Genomic DNA, 20,343 nt, shown 5'->3' on the forward strand with positions numbered 1-20,343 from the left:
CTGTGTTCTCACTTCAGCTCCTTCGGAAAGTCCGGAGCCTCTCAGTCGGACATTTGCGTTCGCACATACAGCCCCTCTGGAGAATGTCTGGACCTCAGTAGATGTCTGAAAGCAGCTTATGTTGACCTTGTGATACGCTGGAAACCTGTTCAGGATGTAGCTCGTCAAATCTCAGCTGGGTTTGACCCCACTTCCCCCTGTGACCCTCAAAGTAAAAGTGGTGAAGATGATGGATGGATGGCGAAAGTTCAGTTTCTTGCTCAGCGGGTGCTTTAATAACTCTTATCATCTCACATCTTCTTCTTTGTGTTTTAATCTCCTCAAAGACATAAAAAACACCTCTGTTGTTCAGCCCATGCACATACACACACTCTGTACCTGTGTGCACGTGTGTACGCATTACAGTGTGTAAAGTGCGCAGCTGTCTTCCTTCGGTGACATTTAAAAAGAGTACATTTCTGATCAAAAACAAAAAGCATGAAATCCATAAACTATGACATTTCAGCAGCAGCGTTTCACATTGCTCCAGGTCGTTGGCAGGGACTCTATGTGGGACGCTGCTGGAGTTTGAGGGCGTCAGGGTTGTGGTTTGGATCTCAGCTGTTTAGAGTCAAGGGCAGGAATGCTGGCAGCTGTTTGATGTGAGGGACCGGTGCCCCGCAGCAGATTGGGTTCAGCAGCCAGTGTCAGAAGGAGGAGGGTGACGGACAGCAGTGCATGAATGAATGTGCATCTTCTGAGTAATTATAACCATGACATATGAATATATTAAGGGAAACACAAAGGCTGCATGTTTGATCTCTTCTCCCCAGCGTTTCTTCACTTCAAATGTCATGCAGTGTTATTGTTGATATCCAGTCATGCAGTGGGGAATACAATCATAATCAACATATAGTTCTCAGTCTCTTAGATGATGATAAAACTATACCTGTGCTGTCCTCATAGACCACCGTCAGCTTCCTCCACTTGAAGAACGTGACCACGTCCAGGATGGCCCTGGCGATGGCGGTGTACTCGGGGTACAGGTTGATGAAGAACGTGTCTTTGTTGTCCACTGACGGGTGTTTCCAGCGGGTCTGGATGTGAGGGACCTCCAGGGCGTTGCAGATGGACTGGACGGCGCTGACCGAGGAGCTGTGAGAGGGGCCGAACACCGCAACCACCCCGAGAGCCAGCTGGTCACACACTGGTGGAGGAGAACAACTCAAAGTCAGAAGTTTCACGATCACAAGTCTGTGGGAATAAGGCCGATCTCAGGATTTACAGATCTTCTTTTATCGATTTTAATAAACAAAGAACATGAACACTATATACAAACTGAATAAATTATTGAGAATAATGTAAATAAATAAATAAATACATCTGTTCCTAATTAAGATGCACTTTCTTATTGATTTGCATCTATAATGACATTAAGGGGTTTATTCATTTACAGTGCACCCATAAGAGGAGTCAGTTTCTCTATCTACACCTGCTACATCATAATGTGTTATATGTTAAATATGCTGCGTCTCATGTCGTACCTCTCCGTGAAGCCTCGAATCCATCGAAGATGTTGATCCTCTGGATGTCGTAGGTGAGGGTGGTGTTGGGCATCAGCGTCTTGTTACGGTTTATGTTGTTCACAGCAAACTTGAACGCCAGCTCGTCCATGCTGACCAACTCACTCTCCCGGGTCTCAAAAATTCCACCTGCACGCGGAGAAACACAAAGATGAGATGAGACGAGGATTTAAAAACACCTGTCACTACAAACTCTGCAGCAGCGTTGGTGACAACAGATCTTTAATTGAAGCGAACTGTGTTTCTGTGTGGGCTGAAAAAAATTCTGCCTCCTTTGATAAAAACGTCTTGCAAAACTTTTCACAAAAACATTGAAAAAAACGTCTGTTGCTAAATTTCCACTGGCCACTTACGACATGTAATTTTAGTGTTAGTGCTTCCACATCATTGTGCAGTTATATGCATGTACACACAAACTCAGAGCTGATAAACCTGAGTACCCTCCCTCACAATTAGCGCTTCACACTGAGGCACATTAAAGCAAAGTGTAAACATGAAGTGTATTATCAGGCAGATAGACGGCAGGTTTTAAAAGCACTCTGGATAAAACGTCTGAGAGCAGCTGAATGATTAATATGGAAATGGAAAATGGTTTAATTTTTTTGAAATGTGTAATTACGTCTCCCAGTTATTGGACTTTGAATAAACAAATGGTTGTTGGGCCGACATACGCTTCCAATCATCCCGGTACATATGTACTCTGCATAAAACAACTTGCACTAATGAATTTGCTTTTATTTTATCAAAAACAGGGAAAAAACTAATGAAGGACCAAAACATTATGACTCTGCTGAACTGCTGAGATGCACCGAGTTCATGCTGTGAATGTTACTTCATTAATATTACATTTTACTTTCGGGATTTGCAAAAAAAAAAAAAAATCCCATTCGGTGCTTTTTATTTAATGCACAACATGAGGTCATCCTTCATATATTCCTGTATATTCTCAATATTTCTTGCTCATCGTGTAAAATCTTCAAAACATCAATTGTGAATAAAGATGGAAAAACATTTCTGCACTTCCTCCCACTGTAAAAAAGAAATTAAGCTAAACTAATCAGTTGAAAATCAATCCCCTAAATACGCCTGAGTTTTTTCATCATCATGCATCTACACCAAAGTTGAATGGTTTCTTCCTTGACCCATATATTATCTGTCCACCAAGTTTCATGAAAATCCGTCCTGTAGTTTTTGTGAAATGATGCCAACTAACAGACAAACTACCTAAAATTATTTGTCCGTCTATTTTATTCATTAAGTCTGAAATAAGAAGTTACTGAGACGTTAATAGACGGATACTGATCGTCTGCAGATCTTTTCTAAAAGGTCGGTGGAGAAGCAGGCTAAACAGTCACATTGATTTTTCATTCAAAATTAACAAAGGCTTATAGGTACAACCCATATTAGAAAGTACCGCACACATTATATACCTGATGTACCTTATATACAGAGAAGACGTATAGACGAAGAGGATTCACAGACACAGTTTGGCTCCAGAGTGGTCGACAGTAAAGCCGATAAGGTCAACAACATTCTTCTATATTTATTCTATAAAACAGCCCGACCATCTGCACAAGCTAAAATTACACCAAATGTTCCCTGCAGCCCGACTTTATGAGGGTCGTTTTCACACAGTTCCTTTTACGCAAGCCAAATCTCCCCGTCATAAACAAAGACATAAATATGTTATGTCCACGATAAAAGATAATATTTGTAGTTTCAGTGCCTCCAGCTTCAATATCCGGAGACGGAGGGTTCATTTGGAATTCCCACAGACGCATGCAAAATAAAGATGACTATTAAGTGCCTCAAGATGAACAATCTCCGGTTTTCTCTCCGAGGCAAAAAGCATATTGTAAAAAACTTTGTGCAGGAAAGTAAAAGCGATGAAAATTAAAAGCATTGATTCAAAGGTAGCTCCTTTAACACTGCGCTCACTTTTACAATATGGGCATCACACACACACACACACACACACACACACACACACACACACACACACACAGACCCACACACGACTGTCAGCAGGACTTTGAAGAAACAATGCTGAAGACTCCACATCAACATCCTGTCGTCGAGGTGCAGAAGACGAAGATGAAGTGTGGACTTAAAGGCGAGATGAATTTAAAGTAGCAGAACTGCTCTTGTGTGAAAGGGCCAAGAAATAAAACAAGTTTCCAGGAGGTTCAAAACAGACAAGTGATTTTTAATTCTTACATTTTTTAACTGTGGTTTCTTCAGCATGATGTTGAATGTCGTTTTGAATGATTTTCTTTTGTAGCTTCTGCATCACGATGTAGAAACTAAAACCAGGTGACATGAGGTCACTGTTCATGAGACTGGGCGGACGAATAACAAGAAAGCTTTACAGAAACTGTAGAAAATATCTTTTGACAACACCTGCATGCACACTTTCTAACATTCATGCATCGTCTTATTATAACTTTCAACCTCTACAACTTCTGCATGCTGACATAATTTTTCCATAAACATAACGAAGTAACTGAAGACAATGAGGAGACATTAATGTCTTCGGGATAAGTAATTTTATCCACTTGCATCATTAATCAATATCTCAGACTTTATATTGCGCTGGTTTTTATACACCAGGCTGCTGCAGTGTTACTGTCAGCTACTTCAGGGTCTGCAATTTAATTGGTCCTTTGAATTAAATCCCTTTCCACAAACAGGCAGCGATAAAAGTCCAGGGTAGTTGTTGGAGGCATTATTGGAATTGAATTATTGGGTAATCACAAGAGGCGGATAATGAACTCAACTTGATTAATTGTTGCCTCCATATAAGAAGACACTATAATATGAGAGGCAGAAGCAGAACAGACTTTTATAGACCCGCTAACAGCTGCTGGTCAAGTACTGTACACGAGATGAGCAGAACTCAGGTTAATTAACACTTGTGCACTTCTTCGGACACAAGCTTAATGACAAACCTGATATAATATCTGAGCTGGGCATCAAAATCAATCGTCACTCCCACAAAATCACATCTGGGACGCTCTGTTTTTTTCTGTGCATGCTTAAGGAATATCAATTTGCACTCAAAAGATGTCCGAGTTGTAAATGAACCCCTTCGCTAAGGAAACAGCAGCTTATTAGCAATTATAATCAATAACCATTATGCTATTAACATGAAAATGTATTTCTTCTGCAATTGCTGTAATTACCGAGCACAGATCTCTGAATGGGAGGAAAACTGTGAATGCTAAATGTGAAAATGTTCAGGATGAGCTTGTGTCTGCTGCGGTGAAAACAGAAAAACTAGAAGAAGAGTCCAGAATATAAAGGTGGACGACATGACGGCTCCCCAAAAGTGAAGTATAGGTCATAAAACCCACCTCCTCCATGTTAGTGGATGGGACATGGACCAAATGAAAAAAGCACATGTCAAGAAAAATCCCCTCAAGGATGGTTTCTGCTATTTTTAGGAAGTGTTTGTTCAGTTTGGTGTTTAATGGGTTAATTGATGCTGTAAAAAAGATGTGAAACGCCATGATTGACAGCTCAGACTGCAAAAACTTCCTCCTGACAAGTGTTTGTGTGTGTGTGTGTTTTCAGGGAGAGTCTCACATTATTCATCCCTCACTTTAATATTAAATTATAATGAATTAGTCATGTGTCAGCGCAGCTTGAACTCCGCTGTGAGTTGTGACCCCCAACGTCATAAAAGTGACATTTCTTTTTAAACAAGGTGTTCGTTTTTTTTCCTCGCAAATGAATGAAAGTACCTCAGAGCAATAAAGGCATTCATTCATTTCCAAATAATGAGGACTCATTTGCCTGAGGAACTCACCCATCTGCTCCACCAGAAAGCATAAATGAGTGTTCAAGGTTTCAGAGGACCCACAGGACTCTGAAAATGCCTTTTAACATGCAACTGGGGTTTGCAGGTAGATTTGATCTGCACAAAATACAAACCCACTCAAGATACACAGAGGCGGCTTCATTTAAAATACAGGGCAGCCCGTTATGGTCAAATTGAGGTTGAGTGCAAACATAAAAAATCAATTTTTCCATTTGCCTCAGTGGGGATTTATATATATTTGGGTTATTTAACAATATGATGCATTTCTTCCTCTTTAAAATGTTGATGAGAGAGAAAGAAGCTGTGATTATAAAGGTCACAGTCCAGAAACCAAGACAGGACATTACCTTTATTTGTTTTGATGAAGTGGTCCACAAGACGATTCGCTATTCTACAGTGAGATTGTTTTTAATACTGTTCAGACTTTACATTCCATGTTGTAACCGATATTTCAGCTTGTCCTTACTTGCACATACTGTACTTCCTTTAATTAAAACAATCATACTGCAGCAGAAAAAAAATAATTGATGACCGAGTGCCAAAAATTAACATCAGGTTTTTAGTCCTAATTATCTATTATTATTTCCACATTTGTTCATATTTTCAAATAAAAAAATTTGAAAAACGAGAAGCAAGTCTAACTCTTTTCAATTGTTATGGTGATGCCATCATGATATTTATACATAGGATGACGATTGATTGGTTAATTGAACAAAGCTGTAAACTGTGTTTCTAATTACTTAAAGTGAATGCATTAATAGTGATGATCAAGCCGGTCCTATCATATGATAAAATATAAAATACTTCAATATAAGCTTTAGTGTTTGCAGAGATATCTTGAGCTTTGACCTTTGAGTGATTAGCTCCAGAAGTGAATTATCTGGAGAAACCCTCCTGAGCAATATTCCAACCAAGTTGCATGCATTTTTATTTTGCGCACACACACACACACAGAGATGGGGCAAAAACAATACCCTGCTTCCAGCTATGCAGAAATGCAGGATCAATATCTTCCATATTGGTGCTGTTGAACAACATCTAAAGTCAGCTCACGAGGTAGAAGTATGGATCTTTGTTAAAGCTCTGAAACGAGGATGAGAACCGTGGTTTCTCCAGAAATGACTGCCATCAGTGTCTGTCTGTTGCCGGGCTCTCTGGAGAGACGAAGTGTCAACAGGCAGGAGGAAATGCATTTTGGCAGGTGAAATAAGGGGTCTGAGATGTCAAACTAAATGACAAGACTTGCCACGGCACCCTGTTGTTCTGGTTGAGAAAAGAAAAGCACAGGAAACGTTTATGTTCCTGCCTACAAATCAAGGCAGACGTACAAATGGGCAAACAAGGCAGAATGCAGTCAGGGATGAGACAAAGGACGACAGAAATAACCGAATACGACCCAGAGGATGAGAAAAACACTGGAAATAGTTTCTGGAAGTCATCAGTGGCAATGGCTACTCTGAAAATATCCTCAATAGTCGCATTTACACCAGCTTAACATGGAAGGAAATTGCTCTCTTTTGCATTGAATAACAGCAGAGAAGGAGGATGATTTTTCTAGCTGGACTTTTTGTGTTCTGGCTCTGGTTTTTCAAAGTGAAAGCAGTGTGTGTTACGGTTGAAATGAGGCTGGCAAAACACCACAGCTTCCCTTTCAGGCCGAGACTCTCTCAGGCTCCAAATTCATTTATTCTCTCTGCTCGCGGGTCACGCAGACCCAGGTACCACAACACCACACACAGTTAAGAGGGATAGAAGCGACTGAATCAGCACATCACAGGAAAGATGCCGCACAAGGCCACAGGATCAATACACACAAATGAATACAACAGTTATCATGCGATGCCATGACACATGCTACAGCTCTGTCTTCCTCACAGCCGACTCAGAGTCCTGGGCTCCTGCCAGCGTGATAAACGGTGACACCACTGCAGACGTCAACATATATCTTTGACAAAAGTGAGGCCAACTTTCCAAAATGCTCTCAATTTGGCCGAGGAGAGATTCATTTGTTTTACTAATGGTGGTTGGAGAGAAAGAAACAAATGAATAAAATTAAGCAGGTGACCTTTATATAAATGTAACTTATAGCACCCGCTGAACAAATCAAATGAATTCCTGAACATTCAGACAATAATGTATTATGACTCATACATTCATATTTACTTTTTTAATCATGAAAGCTTAAACGTTCCTCTTTAAGACTCTTCTGTGTAAGTTAAAATATGTTTTGCAAGATGGAACATGGACCATCATGGGAAAAATGGGGTTTTACTTTGAAAAACACATAATCTACTCCTGTTTGTGCAAAGCAGACAAACAACAACAGGAATATGGAGCTGATCCATAGTTTTCTTTCTTTTCAGAGAAAGTTAAGGTTTTGACAAATCATTTGACGAATAATGTAATATTCACACTAACAGCCCCTCTGGAGAAGCTGCAGAGGATCTCCAAAGTTCAGCGCATGTCTGAAAGCAGGTTTTTACGATTCACGTTAACGTATGTTTGAGTTTGACATTAAAAAAAGGGTAAAAAGCAGAATCTGTTTTACTGCCTCTGTGTTTAAAACCTCACCGGCTCAGGGTGAGAGAGAAAAACATGCAGAATGAAACTCCAGAGCTTTCATCTGGACAATGACGAGAACACGAGCCCTGAAGGGTTTTGAAATCATTAACAGATCAACCTCTTTAAGAAATGGGCATAAAAACAGAGATGGAAATGCACATGGTCATGGAGCGATCCTCAAGTTAACAGAAAGAGACACCTGGAGACAAACTTTGCTTTTCCACCATTTTTCTCTTGCAGTCTCTCTCATATATAACATGCACGAATGCCCACATGCACACACACACACACCAACAGTGTCTATATGTAAATCTTTTAGAGAGGTGTGAATTTCAGGAGTTGTGTTGTTCAAGGGTCTGAGCTGAACCATCAAAGCTTAATGTATTGGTCCTGAATGGTGCTGAATATTAATGTGTGACCCGGAGCCAAACTCCTCATCAGGAAACCTCTGCATGTGCCACTGTGGACTGCACCAGATAAGATGAACAAATGTTGTCCATGCTAAAGAGAGATCTAACTCAGGTAAGACTCCATCACGATGTTATCGAGATCTACAAAATAACTAGAGTCTGTTTATTTCAGGTGGCAATTCTTTTTTTCATTTGTACTAAATCACTAAAAGGTTTTAGAGGTTAAAGGTTCTCTATGAAAACAGCCGTCAGGGGTAATTTGGGGTTCAGTATCTTGCTGCGTCAGCAGGTGGAAGGGGAAGACTGGGATCGAACCCGCTCTACCCCCATAGCCACAGCCGTCCCTATCGTGACGTTTCACCTGTTTTAGCATCTTATGATGAATTAAAACCAAACCTGTAAAAGTGGGATAAGAACTACCTAAAATGACGGAAACCATCTTTGAGAAAGAAACATGTTTGGTACATCTCCCATCTGCTTACATGGAGGAGGCGGGGTGTATGACCTATACTGGAGCCAGCCACCTGTGGCAGTGATTAAGGAAATTGGAAAACAGAAATGTCAGACTTTGAAACATCCTGCCATGTTTTGTCTAATCTGTTTGAAACCATTTTTTTTAAATCATACATTTGTCCTAAAGAATGAATATCAACTTATGGTGTAATCTAATTTCTTTTTTTAACTCTTACGTGTCAGAATCAGTCTCAAAGTGTTGTTAATGGCTTGTTTACTCCTCAGCAGTAATTATCAGATATGCAGTTAGGTGCTGATGCGTCCCCTCTGTTATCCACTGTAACCTTATTTGTCCTCTGCACGAGCCCCTCAAAGCCCCTCCCCCACTGCGATATGTGATTTATTTGTTGTTACTTCACTTGGATGTGTGACCTTCACTGTGCTGAATGATGTATGTGCACAGTTTGACACTAGGCGCCTGTTTTCTCATTGACTCGAAGGGGAGAAGCTTCTCTGCATTCACCTTAAATGTGATAACGTGATCGTTCTGAGGCCTACAATGATCCAGGCTGTTACTTAGAGAAGAGTGACGTAGAAACCTGAAATATAAAGGGTTTGTTTGTTTTCTCCGATTAGGAGAGATCCGGTGTAAAGGTCTTAACTTACAACCATAACAGATAAATCTTTATTGAAAACTTTTTTCTCATGTCACTTTAGTAGAATCTCTGATCCCTGAGCTTGACCTGATGCTCCGAACAAGTGATTCTGTCAAAGGACATCAATTCCTCTTTGAGGGAAAACCCACTATTCTCATTTTCCATTGTAAAAGCATCATGGTAGAGTTACCACTTATAGTACAAGTTATACTGTAGTTTGTTTAGACTTTCACCCTGTAGATAAAATACTTGATCATCAGAGAAAATTCTCCTCAAGGTCCCAAGTACTCCATCAGAGCTGCGTAAATCTGCCTTTTACTTTCATGCCCCTCATGTTTATTCATTGTTATATTGCAAGTGATGCATTGTCATACACTCTACTGCAGATACATTATTGTATGTCATCACATTAGAAACTTAAAGATAAAATGAAAAAATATATATTTCTACTGTAAAACAAGGTGAATAAAATGTTTCTTCATTTTGTAATAAGTCTACCTTCTCCAAGGAGGTCATGTTTGATTAGATTTCCACAGAGGATGGGACATTGGCCAAGAAAGAACCAATTAAAGTTTGGAGCAGATCAGGACAAAGGGCCAGGTTTTTCAATCACTTTCTTTAACAAAGTGAAATAAGGTGTTTTCTTTTTTATATTTTCCAGAAAATAATTCACATGGATCTTGTTTTTAGGGGGCTGATATTTATGAGTGTGTGAAATCTGATGCAGATTCAATCAATATGAGACTATGTGGTCCACTGGGTGACATTTCATGGGACCCTCCAATATCTCTCCAAGGTAAGAACAGGTGGCAGTGACACCAACATTTTAATGTATTCACTCAATTTGATCCACATATTACTTTTCTCCGCTGGCCTGATTCAAACCCTGAGAGGGAGACGCCGGGATTAATGAGCACAGCCCACAGGCGCTCAGCAGCCTCCTCCCATCTAATCAAGTGTAGGTGAAGTTCTCGCTCCTCGTAACACCAGCGCACACGACAGCAGGACAGGGGATGATTACTCCAACGTTACATCCATCTCAGTGATGGAGAGGCTTCAGTGCACGGGAAGATCAACTGCTGCTGAGGGGAGGGGGTATTTTTGTATGAAGTGGCCCTAAAGGGGGGGGGGGTTCTCTGGTGGCCATAGGAGAACACAGGGAGGAATCAATAATCAATTACTAAGGTGTGTTTGGTATTAAGCACATTTTCCCCTTTAATGTAACAAGGGATCAGATTTGCATTTGATTGTTTTAAGACATATTCCCTGATGTACTGCAGAAGATACTGACTAATGTGACATTTTCATATTTCTTCCTAAAATACAAATAACGAAGTTAATAGCATTCTATAAACTTTTAGACATTTTCTGTTCTAGGTGATTTTTTAAAATAAAAAGGTGTTTTTATTATCAGCTCAGAAAAGAAATCCACCTTGTAGTGATTTCAATTAACTTTGAATGAAAGACAAGCTTGGTGTTGTAAATTATCTTTGACTCTATAATCTCCTACACAATGGTGAGAATAATCACGTCTCTCTGGGATTAAGAGCTCAAACCACCTCTGAGCAAATATTGAAGAAGATTGACGCCATTCATGTTTGTTACCAAATGGACCATAGGGTGAAAATAATAAGATAAAAAAAAAAAGTTTACAGCCACATAAACCACAGATTAGACTACATGGATGTGATGCAGTGATTCTATGTTGTCTTCTCTCTGTCTGACAGATACACCCATGGCTCCCATCATCTCCACCGTGCGTAATCAGCTGTTGCGCTTACCGATCCGGAGGACCTGCGCCGGGCTCAGGCTGAGCTGCGTCGCGACGACCAGGCAGAAGAAGCAGAAGAAAAGTGTGTGTCTCTCCTCCATCGTGCTCCAGAAGATCTCACCGCCAGCACCGACACCATGACAGACAGACGCGAGCCGTGTCCGTGCGCTCACACACCTGACGCTCCATGACCCGTGCGTAAAAACCCCTTAATCAAGTTTAAAACCAATCCTGTCCGTTCCACTCCGCATCGCTCCGACGCATCAGCATGAAGAGAAAGAATAAAATGATTGGAGGCTGAAATGAATCCAAAACTGTCCCGCAGGAAAAAAACCAGTCACATCTTCTGAAATAAAAACTGTCTGCAACAATAAAAAGAAAAAGTGAGACAGAGTAAACACGCCCACTCATTGGTTCATGTGGAGAGAGAGAGGGGGGGATAGAGAGAGAGAGAGAGAGAGAGAGAGAGGGAGGGAGGGGGGGAGAGAAAGAAAGAGGGGGGGGGGGGGGGGGGAGAGAGAGAGAAAGAAAGAAAGAAAGAGAGAGAGAGAGCGACATGTAAAGCTGGTGGAAATCTAACTTCCTGCAAGGCTTTTCAAAATAAACAGCCTGCGCCTAGTGGCACAATTCACCCATAAAATACAACACACTGATCTTTACATTAAAGCAGTAAACAATTACAGCAAAGCAAACTAAGAAAACTAAATTGAATATAAATATCAGGTTCAGCTAAAATTCAACGGGATACAACTATTTTAATTTTGCAGTTTGAGATAAAATGAAGCAAGTGTTATTTTCATTATCATTCTTATTATTAACCAACCACATGTGTTATCTGCTTTGTTGACTTGTGCACTTACATCAACATGTTTCCAACAGATTAATCCATTTCCACTTCCTTTTTCATGGGGGGGCATCCTGGACTTGAACTCCAGCCTGCACGTGTTTCTCATGTTGGAGGAAAACGAGTAAACTCCTCTCAGAGAAAATCTACAATTTGGTTCAGAGACACTGGACTTCTCACTTTTGCCGCCTTTTTAATTGCGTCACATCCGGTCCACGCGTGGCGGGCTTCACCTGTCTCTGCTAGGTGCGTTCACGTGGTGTCGGAATAATCGGAAAAACCACAAAGTTCCTCCCCCTACTGGGAACATCCAGGTGAAAACCAAGTCTGACTCACAACACAACTTCATAATCAGCTCTAAATAGTAGCTTTAATGTGACACGCCTTTGTCACTAGTCAAGGTGTATGAACGTTTTTAGAATTTCATCAGCAATGGTGGTAAAGACAACAACTCCCATGATTCCTGAGGCTGCTTTGTTACATCGTCAAACTAGTTCTTTTATTTTGACTGAGAGAATAATGGCGGCCAAAGTTACATATTTGAAGCTTCAAAAGTTAAAACAAGTGTTTTATTCTGTTACACAAAGCAGGTTATCCTCTTTTAAACCTATATTCTATTTAAATTGGCCCAAATAATGTGTGTCTGATATTTTTAACCTGGACAGCTATGCTTTTACACTGGAAACATTCTGGTTCTGGTCTCATCTGGTGTCTTAATTTGGCTGTACTTGCTTTGGATTAAGGAGCAGATGGATTGGCAGCGGTTCCCTCCACCGGTCCTGATGAGAGGAGAATAATCTTCAGGTTACAGGGGCAGATGCCAGATTATCTCTCACTGCAGACGAACAAGGTCTTTATCTCTGTGCCCCGGTGAGAGACAGTTCAAATAATGACAGCGACATGACTTGAGAATGCATTTTGAATAACATCAGTCACTTTGTATGCTTCACCACCCCTAAATAAAAAGACTTGAGTAACCTCTATACGTTCTGTCATAAAACTACTGACTGATGCTTATCCCATCACCTCCGGTTTGAAAACTCTGTCGTTAAATTCAGGCCCATCGCTTGATATCGTGACATTTTGAAAAAGGCCAAGAATCCCAGTGCCAGTCGGCTCGGAGTCTCAACTCTCCTCAAGCAAAACAATTTTGAACAGAATTGACATTTTGTTTATCACAATGTTTGTGAAACTCTCTCCAGGCCGGCAGCCAAATGATCTGAGGGAAAACCTGCCAACTCAACCTGGACCTCTGACAAACAGCCTATAGACAAACTTAATTAACCCAGACAGAGCCCACCCCAGCCTCTCCAGGAGGAGTCCTTTGGCAACAATCCAAAACACCAATCCAGCCTGATATGAATACTGAGCAGAGAGGTTCTGGTAAATGCCATACATGTCAGTGTGTGCTCGAGCTGAGGAAAAAGGATTAGCTGATGCATTAAAGAAAACATTTCATAACAAATGTATTTATGGACGTTTCTACCAGCAATAGTCCATTCTGACCACGCAAATTCAATTCCAAAGATATTTTATCTTATTTGACTGTGAATTTGTGTCTTATTTAGTTCATACAGTGCCATACTTTCTCCAAATCAAGTCAGCCCTCTGGAAGTTTTAACTCTGGATCCTTTATTTAACCTTTCGAATTTTTAAAACCCAAGACAATGGATTTCAACACTGAAATAGAATCTGCAAAAACGCTCCGGCATCAATCATTATTTTTATTTGACCGACTGAATGTGAAGGAGATATTCCAGTGAAAACACCAGGTCCCTGCGAAGGAAGAGAAAGTTGATTATAAATGTTGCTGAAAGAAAAAGACGAAAAATAATTCTCACTTTCACACAAAATTAAATTTAGAAAATTTATTTAACATAAAAATCATACTCCACTGGTTTTTTTAAATGTACAAACACAGTTTTAGTACAAAGGGAGAAGTCAAAGGGGGTTTCCCACAGCATGTGCCTCCAAGGATTGTGATTGTACCTCACAGTCTGAACTGAGCATCATCCCCCAGGAAGCTAAAATCTAAGAAGCCAGAGTCATCATGATAAAAACACAAGAACATCCAGAGAATATCTTCCCCCCCTTCACACTCCTAAATCTCTGACTGACTCAGATCCTCACACCCCCAGACAGCTGGGTATTAAGTGCATGTTCAATACATCCATTAAGGTGCGATGACTTTGTTGATCTTAGCATGAGGGCTGTTTGGGATGACAGATAGTGAAACAGCACAGCCTGGTGGATAGAAGAAGAAATGCAAGTGGAAACAGGCGAGTGAAGTTTGAGCCAGATTCTGTGATGATGCTTAAAGTTTAAAAAAAAGGAGCTGGAGAGAGCAGAGGAGAACATCTGAAGGTCGACTGCATGATCGCTCCTCTGCCCGGAGTAACAGTACAGTGACATGGTTTCTATCACCTTTTTAAAAACAAAGAAAATTCAAGTCAAACAGGATCGTTGGAGGAAATATTTTGCTATTTATCAGGGCTGTAGATCGTGGAGATCATTTTGCCTCTGGGGCTTTGATGAACTTAATGAAATTGGTGATGAAATACATTTTAATAAAAACAGAAGAAAAAGGCTGAACATTCATGTGAAAGACACAAGCGCGTTTCTGGCACCAAACACACAGGAGGTGGCTCGTAACACTGGGCAGCTGAATGTGGTGTAAACATTACAAAATTACAGTAAAAATACAATAGTTAAATAAAGACTTACTATATTTTAAAAAGGATAATTCTAGGAGACAAAAGTGAGCTTCAAAACTTTTTTTATACAAGAGGTTAACGGCACTCTATCGTACTCGTGACTGCAAACCCATGTGCAGCTGATATTAAGTTAAAATGATGAAAAAGCACAATAAAGCTAGTTGAATCTCGCCATCTTACACGCAGCAGTCGTTAAGCCAAAAGCCCCTGAAGAGAAGCTCAGTAACACACAGCCCTTGAGCATTAAAATACAAACACAGTTTCCGAGTCAGAAAAATAGATCACCCACATTCCTGTGTTTAAAAAATAAAACTTTGTTTGTTTTTTTTGGCCAGAAAGTCACAGTTCAGTGATGACGTCTCTTCAGTACAGTGCGTGCATGGTACAGTAGCTGCCTCGAGTCTCTGTGCTTCTGTGTGCAGTGTACAAACACACACTCGGTTATTATGTCTGCGTGTACTGTGACGTCTTGTTCACATACAATTCTGCGTGCGTGTGTGTGATGTCTGCGTGTGCGTCCAAGACAGTGAGGACTCTATTCTTTCTAGTTGAAGCAGCGCAGGGTGAGAGTCTCTAGGTTTCAAGACACCTTAACGAAGCTGAGTTCATTTGTTTTCTTTCAGTACTTTTGGATTGTCTGAATAAGGAAGAGAGAGGGGAGGTGAGCAGAGGAGGGTTGTGTCGTCACACAGGGAGGACTGGCTGAGGGTTTGACACCTTCTATACAAGGTTCTCCTTCAACTTTGACATATTTAAAGCTTTTATCCACTCTATCCTCCGCTTTCTTGCACTTGTACTTTGTGTAAAAAGTGGAAGAAGCCTCCATCTCCTTTCTTCATCTTGTCGTCTTATTCTTATTTCAGAAGACGTCACTGTTGCACCCATTGGCAAAGTCGTCCCGCCGCACCCAGATGACGTTGTGGTCGTTGTTTGTGGCCCCCTCCACGGTGCACTGCTTTAAGGGGGCGAGCTTCAGAGTTGGGGTTGCACAGCGGGACAGAGAGACGCTGCAGGAGGTTAAGGAATCATCACCGTGCTTTATTCGCTCAACTTCCTCCTCCTCCTCCATCACGCCACTTCTTGTCTCTATTCGTCCGTTCAGGTTGTGACTCCTTATCTCTCCACCCTGCAGGTCCAGTCCCTCCATCTTCCCCAGCAGGTTGGGTGGTTCTGCCGACGCAGCTCGCACAGACTTGCAGTATTCGTCGTCATCGCTTAAAATGTCCGTCTCCTTCACCTGCCCCACGTCGATGACCTCTCCCTGAACCTCATAGGGACCCAGGTCGAACTGCTCCTCCACCCAGCGGTCCGTGTCCTCGCCTTGAGGCCTGTGGGACTGAAGGGCGGCTGGACGCTGGAAAAGTGGCGAGCTGGAGGAAGGGTCTGAATCGTTGCTGTTGTTGTTGTTGCCATGGAAAACCAGGTCGGTGTCGATGGTGAAGCGGTTCCTCACCAGCTTCCTGCGGGTCAGCGTTCGAGATGGAGTTGAAGCTAAAGAGACAGAAACAGGTGAATGACACCTTCTTACATTCTGGTCATGTCATGTACTAACACTATTAGATGGAGTAAATCTAAATGTCCCTCTTTGATTGGCTGAGCTGCACATTTCTCACAGATAAGGATTCAGTCTCCAGCCAAACTTATGCTTGAGACAAGTTTGATTTGGTGCATTGAACGTATCTCATGTTAGAGCACACAATCTCAGGAATCGGTCTGTGGGCGACATCTGCTGGTTGATAAAATTCACAGCACACTTTGTGGATTGTTTCCGGCTTGAATAAAACCTGAGCAGCAGGTAAATGCTTGATGTGTAATATTCTTTAATTATTTCTAACCATTATAAACACACCACACTAAGGTCTAAAAGGTGATCAAATTACAAAATTAAAACAATTGGACCTAACAGCAGATTGTGGATTACAATACACTGAGAAACAGAGATAAACTACAGCTTTATTTACCTGCTCTGTTCATGGTGGGCCGCGCCCCTTTGAGGGCACACAAGCGTTTGCCCCCGAACGGGACGTACTGCTGGTTGAGCGGCAGAGAGTCCGTCCCAAGAAGCTGCCGCCGCTGCTTCTCCCTGAGGATGGAGTGGACCGCTTTCAAGAAGTCCTTCTTACTATCTGGGGAACTGAAAACCAAACCACAACAACATGAACATTTATATTAGCAGAGGGTTTGATGAGGTACAACTTCAGTTTTCATCTTTTAAACACACGTGTACGTATCTTACTTGCAGCACAGCTGGAAGGTCCTCTCCGGTCTTCCTTCAGATTCAGATCTTGTGTGAACTATCTCACACACCGCTGTCCCCTCAGAGTCTGAGAGAGGAAACAGAAAAAAAAACATTGGCTTAATTTGCACCATTAATTTCTTTCCCTTTAACTAGAGGTCGTTAGGCAGATTAACGATCGCTTGAGCTGAATTACCAGAGGGATATTAAAGGTTCATCTAGAATAGAGCAGAGACGACCACATGCAGATCCGCTAATAGGTGAGTATCTGTTTTACTTTTTAAGGATCATTTATTTTCAGTGGAAGAGAAAAACAGAAACACTGATTGGACTCAAGAGGTCTGGAAGCTATCGTCATCAGAAATGACCTCTGACAGAATCATAAAAATTATATTTTGCTCATCCATTATTATGTTATCCTCAACATAACTATGCAGAATACATGTATTTCTTTAAAACAGCATTGTTAGAGCTTAGAGCACTTTTTAATGGTGAGCAAAAATATAGTAGAAAGGAGCAAAACACAATTTCAGTACCAAAATAGAGATTTGTTATGTCTAATTTCTCCCTTGTATAATGGATCCGTAGAGATTATGTCTGACAAACGATATCAATTTTAAAGCCTCCAGTCTCCACATGGGGCCTCAAAGAGTTGTGTAGAAAATAGATTTCTTGTTAAATACATACTTTAGACGAATCGCAGGATAATTAACTGTGATTCTGACCCCAGCAGGAATTCAAGCCTCAGAGAACTCAATTTATCTCGAGGAAATTACCCTTTTTAAATGGTTTTTGGTGTTTTTGAACAGACGTACTTGCGAGAGCACGGACTTGGAGAGAGTCTGTCGCGATCATGTGACGGAAACGGAAAGGATCCCTGTCGTCACTCACGGACGCTCGGTGAGATCCACCCTGGAAAAGAGACACTGAGTGGATGCAACAGCTGCAATACATCAACACGACAGCAGAGAGCGGGAGAGCTCAGCTTTAAAAGACCATCTACTGCACTTACGATTTTTTTCCTGTGCTTGGAGGAGTCTTTGTAGACAAACACGACTGCTGTCTTGAACACTAAATGAAAGCAAGGGAGAGATGAAAAGGGAAACCATTAGGGGCTCCTGCATTCACTTACTGCATATATATCAAAAGACATTTCATTACCCAGTTTACAGCAGTGACAGCTTAATGCAGCATGTCAAAGGATGCGTTTTAGCAACAGCTTTCAAGGAAAACTCGCCTCAAACTATATATCAGCGGCACAAAAGATGAAAATAGAAGTCGCATGATTGCAAGTATGAACCAACGTGTGTCCCCTCACCATCACCTCCCCTCACACTGTGCACATGTAAAATTCATTGCAAAAATGTAGAATGTTGAAACGGTGGTGGGGGGTGGGTGGGGGTGGGGTGCTTCTGGGTGTGCGATCCCATCAACGTGAGGCGCTTCACGTGAAAAGTAAGAAATATTTCAAATTGCTCATGTAACGTGCTCGACTGGATTTTCCTTTTACCTCGTCCATGTCACCAGCATCTAAAATAGCACCCGTCGTCACACATGTGCATGGCAGCTTTCTGGGAGATGCAGTAAAGTGCTGCTATCTCCCAGATATGTTAAAACATTTACAGTAGAATTGCTGAGATGCTGAATGTTACTGCGTATTTAAAAATCCACACTGCTCGTATATTTTAAACATATATGACTTTTTAAACTATTTGAATTCAAAGTGTGGACGGTGGATGCTGGAATGCAACCAAACCCAGCTGCAAACAAATAAGTTCTGAGCTCAGGTTTTGTCTCGGGCATCTCAGTTTAATATATCAGGCTGTTGAAGTGAATTCCAGTGGATGCAAATCTAGAAAGCTCAGTTTTTCATCTGTGAGTAACATTGTCCCGGATCTAGGAGCTAACTGAACAAAATCAAAGAAATGTGTGTATGAAAGGAAACCAATCTCCACAATGCAGAAATGAAACCACCATGGATCCTCACCAAAAGCAGCCAGATCAGGGTCCTTCTTGCCTTTGACCAAAGCGGCTGGAGGGTTGATCCACACCACAGAGGAATGTAATAAAAGATCCCCCATGGAGAGGTCGGCCACCTGAGAAAAAAAAAGAGAAAAGAACATATAGTAAAACATAAATCATTGGATTAATGATGGGTGATTTGCATTAAAGGGGGAATTACCTCTTTTTTGGCTGCAGTCTGTTCATTGATGAGCTGATCGAAAACGGCACCGTACTCCTCGTGGAGCTTTTGCATCTCATTGATGTGACTCGCAACCTTGTTCATGGCCTTCATCGCAACTGAAAGGAACCAAGGTGAATCATGTTCAAATGCAAATCATCACTCTGGAATCCTGATCATCTAGTTCCATAACTCTGACGCATTGGATTATTGACCATTTCACCGAAACAACTTAATGGTTTTACCGTCCAGGTGGTAGTGCTCCTCACTGTCCGGGTCGGTGAGGGAGTAGAGCTCCCTGAGCAGCAGCGGGTACTTCAGGACCCTCTGGATGGGTTTGATTAGATACGACTCCAGAGTGGAGGAATGTTGCTGTCTGGGGTTTCTCTCGGCCAGGAAAGCCTTGAAATCTGGATCAGTCTTTGCTGGAGGAGCAGAAATATGAGTTTTATTCATTTTGTAAAGGGGACAAGGAAACTTCAAGAGATGTGGACGGCTGCATTTGAAAGTTAAGTCATTGTGCCAGCAGAAACATTTTCAGAAGTGTCTGGAAAGCACGATGACACACGATGGCAGTCTTGAGTTTACTGACTGTAGTTGCAGCTCAACATCTGTGCTGCGAGACACTAAACCAACATCATTCCTTTGCTCGCCCTTAGCCGTCTTGGTGCAAGAGAGCAATAAAGTACAATTGAACTCTCAGAGCAACGAGTGGAGTCTGTGTGTTCGATGCCAGTCAAGAATGTTCGCATGTTTGTACCTTTGGCCAGGACCTTGGGGACCTTGGTGTGGCTGGCGCAGAAGGCGCTGTAGATCTTGAAGCGGTCGGCGTAATACAGAAATGAGCCACCCAAGGAGAACAGCACTTTCTGTGGAAACAGATGGTAAAAGTACTGTGTTTATATAGTATTTGTCCAGTCACAACCTACTCAGAGTACCTTACCTAAACCAGTGCTTATATATGCAGCTATTTTACTTTCAAACACAATTCATACACTGTCGACACACTGTCAGGGGCAGGTTTTGGGTTCAGTAGGATATTTCTGAATGAGATGAGCATATAATCATGTCACAACCCAAGTATCTGCTTTTATTCTAGGAAATTAACTTCTGAATGAATCAACGAAGGAAAA

The 20,343-nt window shown here is 41.5% G+C and overlaps 2 protein-coding genes across 7 annotated transcripts in view; both read right to left on the reverse strand.

Moving 5' to 3' along the window:
* Nucleotides 1–12,238, reverse strand: part of grik1a (glutamate receptor, ionotropic, kainate 1a) — a 31,161-nt gene extending 18,923 nt beyond the window's left edge. For 2 of the 5 annotated variants that reach the window (XM_020097402.2, XM_069510462.1), the window contains exons 1-4: nt 12,095–12,238; nt 11,245–11,596; nt 1,524–1,691; nt 929–1,186 (exon numbers count right to left, since the gene is read on the reverse strand). In XM_020097402.2, coding sequence (XP_019952961.1) covers nt 929–1,186; nt 1,524–1,691; nt 11,245–11,335 — 517 coding nt within the window. In that variant the 5' untranslated portion in view covers nt 11,336–11,596; nt 12,095–12,238. Of the gene's footprint in view, nt 1–928; nt 1,187–1,523; nt 1,692–11,244; nt 11,640–12,094 lie in introns of those variants that run through there. The other 3 variants (XM_069510465.1, XM_069510463.1, XM_069510464.1) reach the window with 2 other exon arrangements.
* A 1,693-nt stretch (nt 12,239–13,931) lies between these two features.
* The window catches only part of tiam1a (TIAM Rac1 associated GEF 1a), a 51,140-nt gene continuing 44,728 nt past the window's right edge, over nt 13,932–20,343 (reverse strand). For both annotated transcript variants that reach the window (XM_020097283.2, XM_069539926.1), the window contains 9 exons: nt 19,971–20,079; nt 19,456–19,635; nt 19,211–19,329; nt 19,016–19,124; nt 18,041–18,099; nt 17,844–17,940; nt 17,029–17,116; nt 16,754–16,926; nt 13,932–16,283 (listed from right to left, as the gene is read on the reverse strand). In XM_020097283.2, the coding sequence (XP_019952842.2) occupies nt 15,652–16,283; nt 16,754–16,926; nt 17,029–17,116; nt 17,844–17,940; nt 18,041–18,099; nt 19,016–19,124; nt 19,211–19,329; nt 19,456–19,635; nt 19,971–20,079 (1,566 nt within the window). In that variant the 3' untranslated portion in view covers nt 13,932–15,651. The remainder of the gene's footprint in view (nt 16,284–16,753; nt 16,927–17,028; nt 17,117–17,843; nt 17,941–18,040; nt 18,100–19,015; nt 19,125–19,210; nt 19,330–19,455; nt 19,636–19,970; nt 20,080–20,343) is intronic.

This window comes from Paralichthys olivaceus, chromosome 15 (assembly GCF_024713975.1).
Source record: "Paralichthys olivaceus isolate ysfri-2021 chromosome 15, ASM2471397v2, whole genome shotgun sequence".
Lineage (NCBI taxonomy): Eukaryota > Metazoa > Chordata > Actinopteri > Pleuronectiformes > Paralichthyidae > Paralichthys > Paralichthys olivaceus.